This window comes from Hydra viridissima, unplaced genomic scaffold (genome assembly GCF_058129835.1).
Source record: "Hydra viridissima isolate aposymbiotic clone 2 unplaced genomic scaffold, HvirCarnegie_v1 scaffold_1, whole genome shotgun sequence".
In the NCBI taxonomy this organism is placed as follows: Eukaryota; Metazoa; Cnidaria; class Hydrozoa; order Anthoathecata; family Hydridae; genus Hydra; species Hydra viridissima.
Genome location: NW_028324300.1, coordinates 6,775,971 through 6,794,666, shown reverse-complemented (window position 1 = coordinate 6,794,666; position 18,696 = coordinate 6,775,971). Strand labels below are relative to the sequence as shown.

General features: G+C 28.7%; 2 protein-coding genes and 1 long non-coding RNA gene across 4 annotated transcripts in view; all 3 read left to right on the top strand.

The window, feature by feature from the left end:
- The window catches only part of LOC145187981 (uncharacterized), a 433,414-nt gene that overhangs the window by 347,276 nt on the left and 67,442 nt on the right, over positions 1-18,696 (top strand). The gene's annotated exons all lie outside the window — the stretch shown is intronic.
- Positions 501-5,256, top strand: LOC149893092 (uncharacterized). Of its 2 annotated transcripts, XM_090065945.1 has the most exons (6): positions 501-660; positions 826-1,244; positions 3,566-3,829; positions 4,024-4,212; positions 4,411-4,701; positions 4,846-5,256. In XM_090065945.1, the coding sequence occupies exons 1-6, from the start codon at positions 573-575 to the stop codon at positions 5,152-5,154; spliced, it is 1,560 nt and encodes a 519-aa protein (XP_089922071.1). In that variant the 5' UTR covers positions 501-572; the 3' UTR covers positions 5,155-5,256. The 2 variants fall into 2 exon arrangements, with proteins under 2 accessions (XP_089922071.1, XP_089922079.1); XM_090065953.1 differs by lacking the exon at positions 3,566-3,829.
- Positions 9,438-17,498, top strand: LOC149893091 (uncharacterized). The gene is made up of 4 exons (XR_016447544.1): positions 9,438-10,854; positions 14,556-14,644; positions 17,195-17,289; positions 17,386-17,498. It is a non-coding gene; the product is annotated as an uncharacterized LOC149893091 (long non-coding RNA).

Sequence of the window (18,696 nt, the reverse complement as noted above, 5' to 3'; positions counted from 1 at the left end):
AGTAAAAAATAGCGCGAGTTTAAAGAATCTTTGCAATTTTTGTTTATAAGGTCTTTACTGTTTTAGTTTTCTTATTTTATTTTCTCAAGGTAGTTACTTCTTAGCATTTAAACGACATTTGGGTTGTTAATAATTAATATTATATATTTATTTATATTATTAATATTATTTAATAATATTGATAATCATAATAATAATAATAATAACAATATATGTATGTATGTATGTATGTATGTATGTATGTATGTATGTATGTATGTATGTATGTATGTATGTATGTATGTATGTATGTATGTATGTATGTATGTATGTAATATTGCTAATTCAACTATTTTCTTGGTCCCTTGGAGGCTTCAAGATATTAGGAGTTCACTGTATTTGTATGTTGCTTAATAATGTTCTTTACTACTATTTATTTAATACTTACCATTTTTTACTTATTACTATTCTTAAAATTAATTTTATTTTATATTGCGATTATTAAATAATGTTAAATATACTATTTGTGTAATTTAAGTTTTCTAAGTAATAATAACTATATTACTGATTTCTACAATAATTAACAGTTCAAAATGATAAAGGCTGTTGTTGTCAAGTATCTTGGTGAAAAGAAAATTGTTCTTGCTAGTAATAGCAATATTGCAGACTTTTTAACTAATGGTAAGCTTATTTTTTAATGCACATTCTTTGTTTATTCAATCTTCTTTTTTTTTTTAATCAATCTTCAAATTCTTTACAGTTCATTTTTGTCTTCATACTAATCAAGTTATTATATATGCCAAAAACAATGGTTGAGCTATTTAATTTAAAATTATACTTTTTTAGCTTCTAAAAAGTTTGATAACAGTGATATAAGTGGCATCATGTGGAATGGATGTGAAGTCGATTCTGAAACATTTGTTGCCATTTTAAATGAACAAAATCTAGAAGTGGAAGTTGTATCCTTAGCAAAAAATAATGAGCTCAGCACTTTTGTTCAAAGTTTAAAGGGATTTTCTCCCGTTAAAGCTGTTTTTTCAGCTGTAGATAGACACTCTGATCCTGTTTCATTCGATTTTAACAACCAACAATCCATTATTCCTCAACTTCCAACTGAATCAACATTATACCAAGACTCTAATTATGAAGATGTACTTGAGGATTTAGATGTGTCTTCAAGATCGCAAAATTTAAGTTTAATATCAACTGCTGCACAAGTTGCTGAACCACCAAAATCAAGTGCTGAACCACCTGGATCTCAAAAAGTAATTTTATCTTGTTCTAATTGTAGTTTTCAAACAAGTAAACAATATGTAATGATATCACATCTTAAATTACATGGTCAGGAAGGTTCAGTTGTATGTGAAAACTGTTTTTCAAAATTTAAAAGTGTTAAAGGTTTTAAACTTCACAATAGAAATTGTTTTGCTCCTTTTGATACTGAAATTGAAGTAATTAACAATAATAATGATTTTAATATTGAAAAACCGGATGATTTTCAATTTTTGAAGGAGAATAGAAAAGATCAACTTGCTGCATTAGCTCTTCATTTGCGAGGAAAATATCGATGCTCTGAAAATGTGGTAAACATTATTTTTTCAAGCTTGCAAAATATTTTTAATAATAAATCACAAAATGAAGAGATTTCTACAATTTGTAAAGAACTATCAACAGAATATTCTAGAACAAGATATTTTCAAACTGCTTTTAAAATGCCACAAATTCAGTTAGTATACAAAAACAGTTTACATGGATGTTTTATTCCATTTAGAGAAATACTTCAGTTTATTTTTACATCAAATGAATATGATAAGTTTCTAGAGTATTCTTCAGAAATATCTATCTCATTGTATTCAGATGATTTAAGTGTAACTAATCCCATAGGCAAATCTAGAGGAAAGCACAAGTTGTGGGTTTTATATTTTCAGTTGTTAAACATTCCGCAATGCTGCTTAAGTAAATCTTTCTCAATATTCCCTTTAGCAATAACTGGTTCTAAATCTGTTAAGGTAAAAGGCTTTATGAAATCTCTTCTTCTTGACTTGGTACAATCTCTAAATGAACTATCATCGATTGATTCCTCAACTTAAACTAATGCTAATGGTAAAAAATTCATGGTAAAGTTAAAACACTTTATTGGAGATTCATTAACTTGCAATGCAATTGCTGGTTTTAAAGAGGGTTTTAGCAAGAAAGTTGTTAGGTGCTGTAGAGTTTGTAATTCAACCAGGTCAGAAATGTTAGTTTATAATAAACATTCTCAGTGTAAAATAAGGAGTTTAGAGGAACACAAGATGAGAGTCAAAGAACTAGATAATTCTAGTCTTCCCCGAGTTGAACGTTTAAAATGGTCAAAACTATATGGCGTTCAATCTAACAGTGTTCTATCTGAAATTAATGAATTTGATGTGACAAAGCAAGTTCTTTTTGATCCAATGCATGATTTGTTAGAAGGTGTAATACCTTTGCAGATAGAACTTTACTTGAATCATGGGGTTTTGAAAGGTTTTTTTTACAATAGATAGCTTGAACAACTTTATAAAATTGTTTCAATACCCAAAAGACAGTGAAAAACCACCTGTAATAGTAGATTTGGTTATTAAGGGGAAATTTGGGAGTGCTCAAGTTCTTTCTATTTGTCGTATTTTACCAATTTTTTTAAGAAGTATCACTATTGATTGTCATTTCTTGTGTCTTATTAAGCTGCTGCGTATTCTTCAAATGTGTCTCTCTCCAGTTACCACTGAGGCTTACTTCGTCTCTTTAGAAGAAACAATTGCAGCCCATCATACTCTTTTTATGAATTTATACCCAGATAAGTTTATACCAAAGCTTCATTTTCTTATTCATTATCCTGAGCAATCCAGACAATTTGGTTCACTACGATACCACATGTGTATGGCTTTTGAGAGGAAACATCAAGTAATAAAAAATGTTAGGCATTTTAATTTCAAAAATATGCCTTTAAGTGCTATGAAGAGTATGGTTTTAAACACTGTTGCATCTTTTTATAATTCTTTTGGAGAAATTAGTAATGGAGTTCTTTGTGAATTAAATCAAGTTACTATAAAAAAAAATATTGTTGCCTGCATCCAGATTAATGGAATTAAATACTGTCCTGAATCGTCTTTATGGTTTCATGATGGTTTTCAATCTTCTGCTTTTATTATTAAAGAAATTCAAGTAAAAGGAGAAAAAACAGTATTTATTACCTCACAGCTTCAGTGCCTTAATTACAATGTGTTACAAGGTTTTTTTACTGCTGTTGAGGACAACACAGTTCCTTTTAGAACTATTGCAGCTGAAGGCTTAGCTTTTCCTTGGCCAGCATTTTATTTTAAAGAAGGGGATATTTTCTATATTGTACCCCCAGCATTGCCATTCCTTATCATATAGTTGCATTGAAATTTTATAAAAAGTTTATATTATTTGCAATAAATATGATTACTTTAGTCTAATTTGTTTTCTTTATTTTGTCAACTTTAGTAGTTGTAAATGCTTTCTTTTGTCAATTTTCACATGATGATACAAAATGTTTTTTATTATTCCTATGTTTTTAACATTTACATTAATGATAAATTTTTAGATTAACAGAATCCCTTTTGATGGTGATATTAAACAAACTCTCATTGATTTTTTTCCACCTCACATTAAACTATTTCTGAGCAACAAGTTTTCTATTGAAGATAAGGTGATATCTAGAGAGCTAATGTCTTGTTTATTAGCTTTTTGCTGTTTGCATGCGCCTAATCATAATAATATCAAAAATAGAATATTGTTACGGAAAATATTCTTTGCAAAGTTAAAGTCTACTTGCATTTCTTTATATCCTTCTTACAGCCATAAATGGGTAAGAATCACGTCTTTGATACTATAATATTTTTTATTTTTTTTAATTTGTAATATTTACTATTTTAATATTCATTTTTGATCTCCTTCCTTTTCCATCATTTTTATATTTTACTTCAGATTTTCAAACTTGCTGCTGTATACATAAATTGTTTGATTCAATTTATTTAATTAAAGTTTTTAATTTTCTATTAGGATTTCTTGTTCAAAAAGTTGCCTAATAATTATCGCCAAAGACAATTTAGTAAATGTCATAGTTTAAAGGTTAAGCGATTTCCTCATTTTTCTGTTGTAAATAGTTCCATCAATAATAGTAGCCGAGCAGTAAATCCAATTTTGTTCGAATCAGTTGTAGATAAAGAACAGCTATTACAAGATGTTGAAGTAAGATTTTTTCTGTGTTTATTAATTTTTGGATAAAAATGATTTCTAATTCTAATATCAGAAATTATAGTCTAGTTAGGTAAACTTAGACGCAAAAAATTTTGAAATGTTATAATTAATATTAAGTGTCAGGTCATTACTTTATTTTATTAAATAGTTATAAAATAAGGAATGTATATAACTCTTTCTTTCACCTAGAATGAACTTAATAAGAAAAAGCCATCACTTTCAACACTGTCTATTCTAAACAGACATCTTTTTAATAACGAGACTTATAGTATATTTCCGAAAAGAGTTACATATGCTCCTGGATTGATGCTGGAAGAAGCGATTCGTTTGTATCCTATTTTTAAAGATTCGTCTCTTAAGATTCAAAAGATGTTGATTTGGATTTCTCCCGATTCGCAAACCCATACTGAAAGTTTAATGCTGCTCCAGAAATCACTTATTTCTAAGAAGACAACTGATAAATTGTTTATGAAAGTTGATGTAAATTTTATTTTATTTTTTTTATTTGGTATTAAGCCAGTTCTATAAAATATAAACTTAACATTGATTCAAACCCATTTAATGTATTAATAATAGTTTCTTTTTTATGGTTGCAATACTTATTTTGTATTTATAATATTTTAGTGTGATTCAATACATGAATACTTAAGAGTGCCAAGCTTGTATGGTCCACAAGTTATCTATAATAAAACAGAATATGGAGTAAGGAGTCGTAGAGGTCTCGAGATGGATGTTCAGCCCTTGATCAGTACATGTGAAATGGTGGTTGTTTTGATGGCCGTTTACTATTTGCTAGATTTGACATATCCTTCTTGTTTTGGGCAGCTTCTGGGATGTTTGCAAGATATTTGCGACTTCGGACGATCAGCTTTACTTTCTAAAAAATGCATTTTTCTTTTGCAATCTTTTTACAGCAATGTGAAGTATTTTTGAATTAATAAATGTCATTAAGTTAATTTCTTCATTTATTTTGTAAATAATTTTCATGATTATGAAAAATAGTTTAACATAAATATATTAGGAAATTAAACTGGATGAATTTGTTTTATTTTTTAAATTAACTTTTATAAACATAAAAAATGTTCAATGTTAGTTAGTTTATTTAGCAATTTCTGTTATTAATCATGGGTTTCAAAAAACCTACTTTAAAATAATTATAATTTGACATAACGGGTAACATATCAGGTTTTAAACATAACGGTAAAATACGCGTTATATAACGGGAGTTTTCCTCTCACATAACGGCTAATTGGCGTTATGTAACCGTTATGTTCAAGGCAATTTTGCTATGAAAAAACATAACGCTAAAACCGTTATGTTATTTTCATACATATTAAGTATTAAACATAACGGCAATGAACCGTTATGTGCGAGGAAAACTCCCGTTATATTTTTTAAAAATATAACGGGTTTTTTATTTACTGTGTACTAACAAAACCGAGTTTTAATAACACTCGTTTTTAGAACGGTGTTTAGTTAAAACCTTTTTTAACTATTTTCCGTGTCGCACCAAAATAAATCAGGTTTTTTTTTACAAAACCGAATCGAACTTAAATTTGGTAACTCAAGAAAAAAATCTTTTCTATAATACTTTGGTCACGTCAACAATGAATTTTTTTTTAAAAACAAAAACAAAATGAAAAATTTACGAAATGAAGAGATATTGATTTTCTTAACTAAAATCAATGTTCTGAAGTGTAACAGAAAACGAAGTCAAAGAAATAATTTTGATTTGTTAACTTGGAAAAAATTGAGACCTCGTGATATATATATATATATATATATATATATATATATATATATATATATATATATATATATATATATATATATATATATCAGAGGTGGACACTTACTACTTATCTCTCTCTCTCTCTCTCTCTCTATATATATATATATATATATATATATATATATATATATATATATATATATATATATATATATATCAGAGGTGGACACTTACTACTTATCTCTCTCTCTCTCTCTCTCTCTCTCTCTCTATATATATATATATATATATATATATATATATATATATATCAGAGGTGGACACTTACTAGTGGGGATTAGTGGGGATTTTTATTTTGCATCAAATCTCGCAATTTTATGATAAAAGCAATTTCGGTATATATCGAGATGATTGATTAGCTATGTTTAGGAACAAAAGTGGTCAGGAAATGGAGAGAATAAAGAAAAATTTTGTACAAATTTTTAAAAATAATAGTCTTCTTATCTCTATTAAATGTAATATGAAAATAGTCAACTATCTCGATTTAACACTAAATCTTAACGATGGTTCTTTTCAACCATATCGCAAACCAGATAATATACTGAGTTATATAAACACTAGTTCTAATCATCCACCGAGTGTAATAAAAGTATTCCTAAAACTATTGAATTAAGATTATCAGCAGCATCGTCAAGTGAAGCGATTTTTAAAAAAAGTATTCCTCCTTATCAAGAAGCCTTGAAAAAATCGGGTTACAATTGCGAACTTGCATACCATCCAAGTATAAAATCAACAAACGGCAGCCATAAACGTAAGATAATTTGGTATAATCCTCCTTTCAGTGCAAATGTTGTTACAAAAATAGGTAAGTGTTTTTTGAACCTCATCGACCTCCACTTCCCAGTTAACCACAGGCTTCGTAAAATATTTAATAGAAACACAATCAAAATTAGTTATTCTTGCATGCCAAATATAAAATCAATTATTAACTCTCACAACAAAAACATTTTGCAAAATGAGGAAAAAACTAATGAAATGAAATGCAACTGCACTGAAAAATCCAAATGTCCAATGAACAACCGTATATTCGAACAATCTGGAATATAAAGAAAAAGTGTATATAGGACTTAGCGAAACATCTTTCAAAGCTCGGTATGCTAGCCACTTAAAATCCTTTAATGCAGTTAGGTACAAGAACGATACAGAGCTATCAAAGGAGGTATAGAAATTAAAAGAAAAAAACTTCACACCTTTTGTCAGATGGAAAATTATTAAAAAATGCAAACCATACAACCCAGCATCAAGAGTTTGTAACCTTTGTTTGAACGAGAAGTTTCAAATTTTGATGTACAAAGGAGATAACCTACTTAATACAAGGAGTGAAATGATCTCGAAGTGCAGGCACAAGAAGAAGTTCCTTATTTCCTCATTTGATACCGAAGATTGATCCAGGCTGGTTCACTTTACGTTTACGTCACATTATACTTTTAAGATTTTGTTTCCATAGAGTCATTAGAACTCACGCCATCGTACTTATAAATGTAATTTTAAAGTTTAATTTTTAATTTTGTAATATATGGCTGATGATTGCCGTTAGGCATGAAACTTAAAGTTCCATAATAAAAGTTTTTTTCTTTATCGTTTTTAATTATAATTATAAATCGCTCTGTTTTGAAATTTATGTATAATCAAAATAAATTTCCGAAACAACGAGCACTTTTCAACGAACAAGAGCTTTGTATTATTTAATACAACACTACATCAAACGATTTATATATATATATATATATATATTGTTTTTCTTTTTTCACTCCTTTTGAAAGGAGCGAAAAAAGAAAAAACAACAAGAAAACGCTCTATTAAAAGAAATTTTTTTTTAACCTATGTGTTTAAACCAGTAAAGTTCAAGGTCTTTTGGGTAGAAATTTCATTTCTGCAGAAAGGCATTTGATCACCATTCAGTACAGGTGAGTCTACTCCGTAATTCTCAATAAAGATATTTACGTACAGTCCAACTATTTTTCAGGTACTCATGCTTTATTTAAAAACGTTGATCAGGGTGGCACAGACTGACACCGTATTCACTTATCCAGATTTACATCCAACGGCTGATAAACAGTCTGACTTGCGTTTTATAGATTTTCATGGGTATGCGTGACTTAAGGGTTCTGCACATGTCTATACGCCACTCAAATAAAAAAGACATCTGAGATGATAATTTTTCGGTTTCCTCCTATAGTTTGTAATAAAACAGATTGATTCATTTTTTTCTTTTCTTTTTTAACATTTTGCGTTGAGTTTTTGCCATTTTACTTTTCTTTTTCTTGAATGGGGAAAAGTTTATAAAATTAAGTATTAGAAGAATATGTCTATATTTATAGACATGGACACTTCATGGATTTATATATAAATCCATGAAGTGTCCATGTTTTATTATTTTATCAAACATCTCTGATATTTTTATATTATTTGGCTTTAAAATTCTGCATTGAAGATTCATTCTTTAAAAACTTGTGAATTTAATACTAATGCAGTTCATACTTTATGGGAATGAAAAGTATATTAGAAAATGGTCAGATATCTGCTTTCTATTATTCCTGCTTTTAAGGAAGGATTGTGAGTTGAACTTATCAAGATATTGTCGATAGCAGAGATATAAGTTAAATTAATTTTAATAGGTTTATGATTTGGTAAGTTACATTTTTGTAACACATGAAAAAAGTTTTTAGAGTCAGCTTCAAAGCTTCGTTTTTCAAAAAAGCTGACTTTTATAAAAAAGTTTAACTTTTGAAAAGGCTTTTATTTTTATTTTTTTGAGTATATTTAAACAAACAATGCCACAAAATTTAGAAAAAAATTGTGATCTTCGCATACATAATGTTATTTTGTTTAAACCCTTTAAGAAAATCTGCTATTCGAATGATTATTCGATTAAGACTGTTAAACCTATTTTTAAAACAAAATTATGTATAAAAATAACGTTGTCTTAGAAAAACCTTGCTATCAATGATAAATTTAATGAATGATAGTATCATTCATTTAAAACTGAAAATCCAAATATCGATAATTGATATGATTGAAAACTTAGATTTTTTTCTTCTAAATTAGCAGCTAATAAAACAATTTTTTTTTTAAATTAGCAATTAAAAAAACAGTTAAAAGTTAATTAAAACAAAAGACTGTAAGATTTCGAGGCCAGTGAATAACAAACTGCATCAAAAACAAAGTTTGATTTGGTTAAATGTTTTTTAGGTTATGTAGATTTGAGGTTTTTATGAAAAACTTGTTTAAACAGCAGGCGATTAAATAGTAAAATAAATTTACGACTTTTATACTTCAGGTCATTAGATTTCCTAAATTTTCCTACGACATTATTGGCAAGAATGGGCGTATGGCTATGTGATTCCATAACGCATATGTATATAGCACGGTCGTTCAGAAGCGACGAGTTATTATACGCAAGTGCAGTAGAAACTTAAAAAAATTCAACTTTTAATAATGGCTACGGTCCGTAGCAACGAATTTTCTTATTTAGTTGACTGATCATTTATATATGCTTCCATATAAATCAACATTTTAAACTCTTTCTAAAACTGAAATCATAATAAGCATATCTCAGTTGCATAAGAAAATCATTCAAATAAGATAAAGATTATATCAAAAAGTTTAAAGTTGCGCTTTTCTAAGTAAATTAACATTCTTGAATATGCTGATTTGTTTACACTTTTAAAAACACATCATCTAATTTTCTGAGCGTAGAAATTAAATGATTTTTTTAAAAATTTAGATGAGTTTTTATAGTATTTAAGACTTTTATCTGATCTAAGCACTCAATTTTTTCTTCTTGTAAATAAACATACAAACACACAGATATACATACATACATACATACATACACACACACATACATACATACATACATACACAAACATAGATTACATACATACATTACATACATACATAAATTTTTTCTTTTACATTATGATATTTTTTATCTTCTGAATTGGGTTTGATTGCTATTCGTTTGCTTAGGCAAACCAGTAGCAAGAATTGTTTTGTTTTTCAGGTGTTTTTTTTTTTAAATTTTGATTACTTCTCTTCTCAATCCTTACTCTTACAGGTTTATTTACTTTTACTTTGTATTCATATTTGGTCTCTTTATTGTTTGCTATTAAAATAAAGATTTATGCTATTTTAGGATCAAGGACATATATTGATGCAATGTTTTCAGCTGTTTGGCAACTTTTTACTGATCAACTTTAAAGATTCAATCTTTTAAAACTAACTTCAAGTTTCCTTGAGTTAAAATTTTGGTCAAATTAGATTAAAAATTGCTCTAAACTTTTTTTTTTTTTTTTTTTTAATGTTTGACATGATACCAGAACTTTCATTATCTTTTTAAAATACAAGAATGTATATATATTTAGTGGACTAGTGAAAAGTTGCCAAACAGCTGGTGAAACATTGCATCAATACATAGAAGTTGCTCATGAATATGAAGCAAAAGGAAGGGCGGATTGCAAAAAAAACTTGAAAGAGTAAAGAGTTTCCAGCTATTGGTTTGTTTAAGCCTCTGCCTAAGCAAACAAATTACTTGATTAAAATTAGAAATGTTGCTGTCAAATAAATGATGATGATGATGATGATGATGATGATGATGATGATGATGATGATGATGATGATGATGATGAAGCCAAATTAGATGCAAATGAGAATATTGATGATGATAACAATGGGGCTGATTGTGCTATTATTAATGATTTATCAAGGCAGATGCACTCGCTTACGATTAATATCTAAATCATATTCTTTGATTGAATTAAACTTTTTTTTACATATACATGCAACAGTCAACATAATTAAAAGAGAATTTGTTTTAGTACTGGATATTAAATGTTCAGGTAAAATAAGCTGTTTTTATTTTGGACATAATGTTTCATTGAGTTGGTTAACATTTATATTTTCCACAAGACAGAAAAAATAAAATAAGTGTTCACATTTTTTTAGAGTTGCTGGTTGTTTTGATATTTTACCACAAAAATTACACTGGTAAAGCTGTAAATGAGGATTGATTTCTTTTTTTACTTCTTCAATATCTATTTCCAAGTCATGTGCTGTCACAATGCTTTTTTTAATGGAAGCAATCATGGAAGATGACCACACTTTTTTACCAATGCCAGGGCAACCAATAAGCTTTTTATTTTTGTTTTAGTGATTTAGTAACATTTAAACTTTTTCTGAGTTTTTCTACCTGCTGACAACAATAGCATTCATCACAATGGGTTTTCCAGTTCATATTTAAAAGAAGTTTTGTTGATTTCATTCTTTTGATCCCATTCTTTATAGTATCATTACGTTTTGAAAATTTCTAGATGAGTGTACACTCTCTAAATCTGACAACATAATAAGGAATACATATTTCAATGTTATTTTTTTGATTTATTCCAATAGGATATTTTTTATTCCCAACCAAATATCCACAGACCCTGTAAATAAGATTCAAATTTTTGTAATGGATTTTCATCTAAAAATAATAAATCTTTTTGGATAGTTCTTGTGAATAGCCATCAAACTTAACCACATGCATTATATAGTGTTTATATTCATGAAGTAAATTAAGCCAATAAATCAATAAAAAACTGCATATAAAGTAAAAGATTTTATTTAAAATTATTAGAAACATTTAGTAAATTTTTTACATAAGGACAATTTTTATTTCACAAACGATATAAATAAAATGTTATCAATTTAGGACAATGGTTAGATGTAAATTTTGAACAAGAAAAAAAAATTGAGTACTAAGATTTTTTGTAAATAATAAAAAGTTAAAAGATTGATATAAGTAAAAGTAGAAAAACTTTTAAGTTTTACCGCTCAAAAAAAAAGTAAAAAGACTTCCAAATTTGTAAACAAATCAAAGAAAAAGTTTTTTTAGGTAGATCCTCTTCAATTATAAAATAATATTCCCCTTTCATTTTACTTACTTCATAATAAAATTAAGTTACCAAGACACTACTAACAGCCTAAAAGCTGGTTATCAACGTAGACGATTTTAAAAAACACGATAAGTAATGAAAAATTGGTCGCTAAGTAAAAATTCATTCTCTAACGAAGGTCTGTAGCTATTTTGAAAGTTCTAAAATTTTCATAACCCAACTGCGCTTGCGCACATTAACCTATCGCTTATTAAAAGAGTTTGAACGACCGTGATAGATATCATAATACAGTCGACTCTCGATATCTCGAATACTTGATATCTCGAACTTTTGAGTATCTCGAACTTTTTTAGCGGTCCCATGGACATAACGTACTAGTTTAGGCTAAAATCCTCTCGATATCTCGAACCTTATTATCTCGAACTTTTTGGTATCTCGAACATTGTTTTCGGTCCACAGGGCAATTTTCTCTCGTTATCTCGAACTTTTCAACATTTTTTTTTTCAAAAATGCTTTAATAAAATTTAATTTTTTTAAATTCCAATTTTCGAAAAAAAAAAATTTTTAATTCGATTTTTAAATTCGATTTTTTTTAAGAATCGAATTTCTGAAAAGTTTTCCTTTAATATATAATTTATTCTTTTTGTCAAACGCAGCAACATGCCGCTCGTTAAACGAAAACTCACGAACAAATCTATAATAGAAAAATGCAAGGCATTAAAAGACCTAGAGACTGGGATGTCTAACAAAGAGGTTGCCAAAAAGTATGGAGTCCCAAAGAACACATTATCAACCTGGATTAAAAATAAAACCAAGTTATTAACCTCACTGGAAAAAAATGGCACAAAATCTAAACGGAAGAAACTTCGTAGTGGTAATTTCAAAAATGTAGACAAGGCCATATACACGTGGTTCGTTGCAAAAAGAAGTCAACAAGTACCAATTGATGGTACCATACTAAAAGAAAAGGCACTAAAATTCGCAGAAGCAGTAGGAGAGTTAGATTTTAAAGCATCTGATTGTTGGTTTCATAATTGGAAAGAAAGGTCAGTTAAATTTTGTCAAATCTTGTTCAATTTTAATATTAACAAATAACATGTATCTGTTTATATTTAATTTATTTAGTTTTTTAAACGTGTAATTAAAATTCAATTATTCTGTTCCTATTTTTAGGAACGGCATCAGCTTTAAAATAATCTCAGGCGAAAGTGCCGCCGTGACGAATAATACGACTGCTTCGTGGAATGAAACTACACTTCCAACATTGCTTTTGAATTACAAGCTTGAAAACTTTTTCAATGCCGATGAGTTTGGACTATTTTACCAGTGCCTACCAAACAAAACATACCATTTATCACGAGAAAAATGTTTTGGGGGAAAAAATAGTAAAGTCAGACTAACAGGCATAGCAGCAGGGAGTGCAACGGGAGAAAAATTACCTAAGTTTGTTATTGGAAAATCTAAAAACCCACGGTGTTTTAAGCACATTAAACAACTTCCTTGCACATATAAAAATTAGCTAAAAAGTTGGATGACCGGAGACCTTTTTACAGAATGGGTAATGAAACTTGACTCATTTTTTCATGCTCAAGACAGGAAAGTAGCACTCCTGGTGGATAACTGTTCTGCCCACCCACACATTGAAGGGCTAAGCAACATCAACCTAATATTTTTCCCCCCTAACACCACATCTGTCCTTCAGCCCATGGATCAAGGCGTAATACGAAGTCTTAAAGCTCATTATCGTCACAAAATTGTGCGTTTGTGTATCAAGGCTGTCGATGATAACGAACCCATGCCAAAAATTTCTATACTTCAAGCAATGAAAGATCTTGTTTCTTCGTGGAATGCTGTGTCGAAGGAGACTGTCATCAACTGCTTTAAAAAAGCTGGTATCAGCAAAACAAACAAGAGTATTGAAGAAGCTGATGATGATCATTTTTTTAAATTTTTGACAGAAGAACTTAACCGTTTGCGAGAGTTAGATCCTCGTGCCGCCCAAGAAGATCTCTCAGCGGAATCTTACATTGGTTTAGATTGCGATGTAGTAACCACCTGATGCTGAAATGATTGCTCAGATTTTAGACCCTAATTTTGAAAACGACGATAATGAAGTCGAAGATAGCGTTGACGAAGCTATTGACGTCGAAGCCCCGCCACGCCCATCTGATATTCAATAAGAAATTGCTTTTGAAACAATTCAAAATGCTTCGCTATACAGCTCAAAATACGGAAATGAAATACAATCCCTAGCACTAAAACTTGAGGATTTAATGAAGATGGAAAAGATGGATAATTTAAAGCAATATCAGATAACAGATTTTTTCCAAAAGTTGTAGTTTTTGTTGTTAATGATTTTTGTCAGAAAAATAACTTGTTTTAATGAAAGTCGGGCAATTTTATTTATTTTCAACCCTTTTCTTGATATCTCGAACTCTCGATATCTCGAACTTTTTTTTCGGTCCCCTTACTGTTCGAGATATCGAGAGTCGACTGTATCAAAGTTGTGATTCCTTCAGCTGTAAAAAAAAAACATTTCTTTTTTTAAATTTTGTTATTTCAAACATCGAAGTACAAAGTCCATATTTTATTTTTTACAATTATTTGCTTTAAAAGTAAAAAAAATTATATAATTATTGTGGTTAATGTAATTTCTTACTCCTTAGCAACTCCATAGCAACGCATAAACAGTTTATTTATCCTTTACTTCTAAAAGATTTCTAGAAGAAGAATGATGTGAACTCTTATGCCAGAGGTAGTTTTTAGTAAATTTTTATAAAAAAAACTTTTTCTTTTTAAATTTTTTTTTTTAAACGTGATTTTTATAACTTTCAATTTTTAATATGTGTTGCATACGAAAACGTAAATATCTTTAGTTTTATTAAAGGTTTGTTTTTCAAATATTCGCAGTATGTTTGTTAATATATCTATGAGGATAGGAACTAGAGTTATAAAGTTATAAAAATAAATAAGTTAGTTTAAATGCAGTTTGTCGGACCAACACAGGCTGTACGTTTAATGCATCGGATTTGGATTTATCAAACATTTGAAAAATATTTAAGTTTGTACGGTGGAGCAACTCTTTTGCTACTATATAGCAAAATATGGTGTATTTAGTGCAAATTTTTCTCCAAATTTTACTTTACTTTACCGCTCAGGTTTCGTTTGTAACACTTCTACCTATTGTTTACCTATTATTCGTTTACCTATTGTTCACTATATCATGATAAAAAAATCGCATATTATAAATTTTAAGTGCAATTAGATTTGACAACATGCACACAAAAGAAGAAAGAAAATCGATAAATAAGCAACAATAAGAGATCTTTTAAACTTGATAAAAAGCGATGCAATAAAGGGTACATACCAGGGTCTCCTCTAACTGTTGATGAACAGATTATATTGGATTTCGTGGTGGATGCAGTTTAATTGTGCATAATCCTGCTAAACCAGATAAATATGGCATAAAAAGTTGGATCATAGCTTGTGCAAGTACATCGTATGTATTAAATTTTAATGTTTGTTGTGGAAAGTTAGGAAATGTACGAGAGAAAGAAAAATGAAAGCGAGTGTTATTGTAAATGATAGGGTGTTTGAGAAATTTTAGAGGACCCGGAACTGTAACTAATAACTTTTTTACAAGTATTTCATTTGCTCAAGAGTTAAAAGAAAGATATATAACATCAGTTGGAATGGTACGAAAGAAAAAAAGCATTTATTCCAAAAACGTTTCTTGAGAAAAATAGCAAAATATTTTGTTTGGATTTACAAAATATTTTACTCCTATGTTTTATACGCCAAAGAAAGGGAAAAAAGTTTTACTCTTATGATCAGAACATTTTAAGGAAGAGATAGAAGGAGAGGAAGAGAAATATAAGCCGTAGATAATTCACCATAATTTAACAAAAGGTGGTGTTGATGTTTATAAAATGATAAAAGAATATCCAGTTCGTAGGGTAATTTTTCGCTGGTCTTTTGCTATTTTTCAGAATTTAAAAGATATTAATGCGCTTTACTCGTTTGTCATATGGGAGAATGTACATTCAGACACTGTAAGAGAAAGTTTTCCGAAGCTATAGATTGTGAAAGTTATAGATAGTAAAAGAAAATGCAATAAGATAATTCCAGAATTCTCATCATTTACGAAGAACATAATCAGCGATTTCGAAAAATTTCTAAGCACTATTCTATCTCAATCATCATTATCACCAGCTACAACAAGAGAGACAATTGGTCCACAGTTTCACAATGTTTTTAATGTGAAACATAAGATTTGCCACTCTTTCTTAACTTCTTACCCTTCTCGCACTTTCATTCTGATGGGTTACTACACTTTCTTCTAAAAGTTTACCAGTGCGTTGATGAGTTCTGACACTTGCCTGTACCTGACCATCATCACTTTCCTCATTCATAGGAGCAATATTATCAACTTCTAGCACCCCACAAGTTTCACAAAATATACGTATGTTGCTAGTGGGAGTATCTACAGTTTCTGCATATCCATCATACTGATATAAATCATCTGAAAGTACCTAAGAAACATTTTTGGAATTCAATTAACTGACCGAAATAATTAATTCTATAACTATCAATGAATTTAGTTTCTTTAAATTGATTCCACGATTGTGCACCATCATATTTTGTTACCAGACTAGAATATTCATCACAGCTGTGGCCTAAACTAAAACAAAATAAAAAAAAACCTTTAGTGCTGTTATAGGAAATCAATTCTTTATCATAAAATAAACTGTGTCTCATCATTTGCAGATATATGGTTTTTCTTCAGTGACATTTTCAGGTTTTTTTAAAATAAATAAATTTTGATTTCCAGGATCAAAATGAAAAACTTTTATGATAAATATAACTTAATAATCTTAATACCTTTTATTTTATATTGCCAGGCAAGTCCAACATAATTATGCGACTGTAGATTAGGAGAGTTAGTGATTAGCACAATTCTACCATCAACTGTTCTACTACTCTATAGTCATTATTGCAATATTTTATGGTAAGATTGTGCAGTAAAATAGTAAAAACTGATTGTCATCTTCCAGCAACATCTTCATCTCCTCCGAGCTTAAGATAATTCTAAAATCATGAGGTGGTAATCTTCAAAAGAAAGAATGCACAAAATTATGCTGATGTAATAAACTGATAACTCTTATCTCATTCATAATTATTTTTTACAAAAAATATTTGTTTAATAATTTTAGAAAAAAGTTATTTTATAATGAATTCAATTTAAATATTTGAAAAATTGTTATTTATAATCATTTCACTGTTTCATTATCTTTTAAAAATTTAGAATATTTTTAAACAATTTTATGGCCTCCATGAATATGAAAGACAAAGGTGGAAAAATATACTTTAAGAACACTGATTTATATAGCGTTGTTAAACGTATATCTTTATAAGTTATGTGAAACTTTTCCATTCATTATATTATTTCAAATCTTCTTTTTTTGATTTGTACTTTATATTTTCTTTTTTTTACAGCTTCTACTAATAAATACGATGGAGCGACAGAAACTTTGATTAATGGAATATTGTCTGACTTCCTAAAATACACTCCATTTCGAAAAATTGGCAGTAAAAAAAAGAAATTTGTGTAGATTTTATTCAATTATATGTAAATATATGTAATATTTAAATTTATCATAAACAAATGTTATCTTTCTCTTTACTAATATATGTCTAACTAAACTTAACTAAAAATAGTCTAGCTGTAGACTATGAGTATATTTTATACGCTTGATATGCATTGATAGTCCAATAGACACAATTATTGAGTCAATTTAAGATTGATTTAACGTTTGGATCTAACGTTGGTTTAACGTTGATAAATCAACGTTGAAAAAAACTGTCATTCTAAACGTTGCACAGTGGAGTATTTATACGAAAAAGTTGATCAAAAGTCAATTTTCAAAATTTTGTCAAAATCTGTTTTTATTGGTGCATTGGTAAAGCTTAATAAAGGTTACATTCCTAAATGGTCATTTCGGTTACCCATCTCCCTCCCACCTTATTGGGGCAGCTTTAAAAGTCGAGTAATTGTGGTAATGAATTCAATTGTTTTTCAACGTTCCTGTTGACGAGCATTATTACAAATCGTTTTTTGAGTTTGTGGTTAGTGACAAATTTTAAAAATCATAATGGATATTGAAAAAGAAGGTAAGCTCAATTTTTTGGTATATTTATTTTCTCTATTTTATATGTTACTGACACATTTCTCATCAATTATATTTGATGTAAAAAATTTAACGTTTTTTTTTATATACACGATATTAAAAAGTGTTTTTGAATATCAATTAAGCCTTATTAAGCAACGAGCTTGTGCTTCACGTAAACCTTAGATATTCTATTTACCATTTAAAAAAAAAAAAGTTGCACATGTACGCTCCCTAAGATTTTTTTAATTTTTTTAGTCAATTAGGCAAATACATTTTTTTTGTGATTAAAACTTTTATTTAATTTAATTCATATTTTTATTGTAGAATCTTAAGCTATCACAATAAAGATGACTACACAGTAAATAAAAAACCCGTTATATTTTTAAAAAACATAACGGGAGTTTTCCTCGCACATAACGGTTCATTGCCGTTATGTTTAATACTTAATATGTATGAAAATAACATAACGGTTTTAGCGTTATGTTTTTTCATAGCAAAATTGCCTTGAACATAACGGTTACATAACGCCAATTAGCCGTTATGTGAGAGGAAAACTCCCGTTATATAACGCGTATTTTACCGTTATGTTTAAAACCTGATATAACGGGTATTTATCCGTTATGTTACCCGTTATGTC

What these genes read in the sequence shown, in the direction of transcription:
- LOC149893092 (XM_090065945.1), top strand. Translation starts at nt 573, where the DNA reads ATGATAAAGGCTGTTGTTGTCAAGTATCTTGGTGAAAAGAAAATTGTT. An exon ending in AACCACCTGGATCTCAAAAA is followed by an intron (nt 1,245 to 3,565) that starts GTAATTTTATCT and finishes ATAAATTTTTAG; the next exon opens with ATTAACAGAATCCCTTTTGA. An exon ending in AGCTATTACAAGATGTTGAA is followed by an intron (nt 4,213 to 4,410) that starts GTAAGATTTTTT and finishes TCTTTCACCTAG; the next exon opens with AATGAACTTAATAAGAAAAA.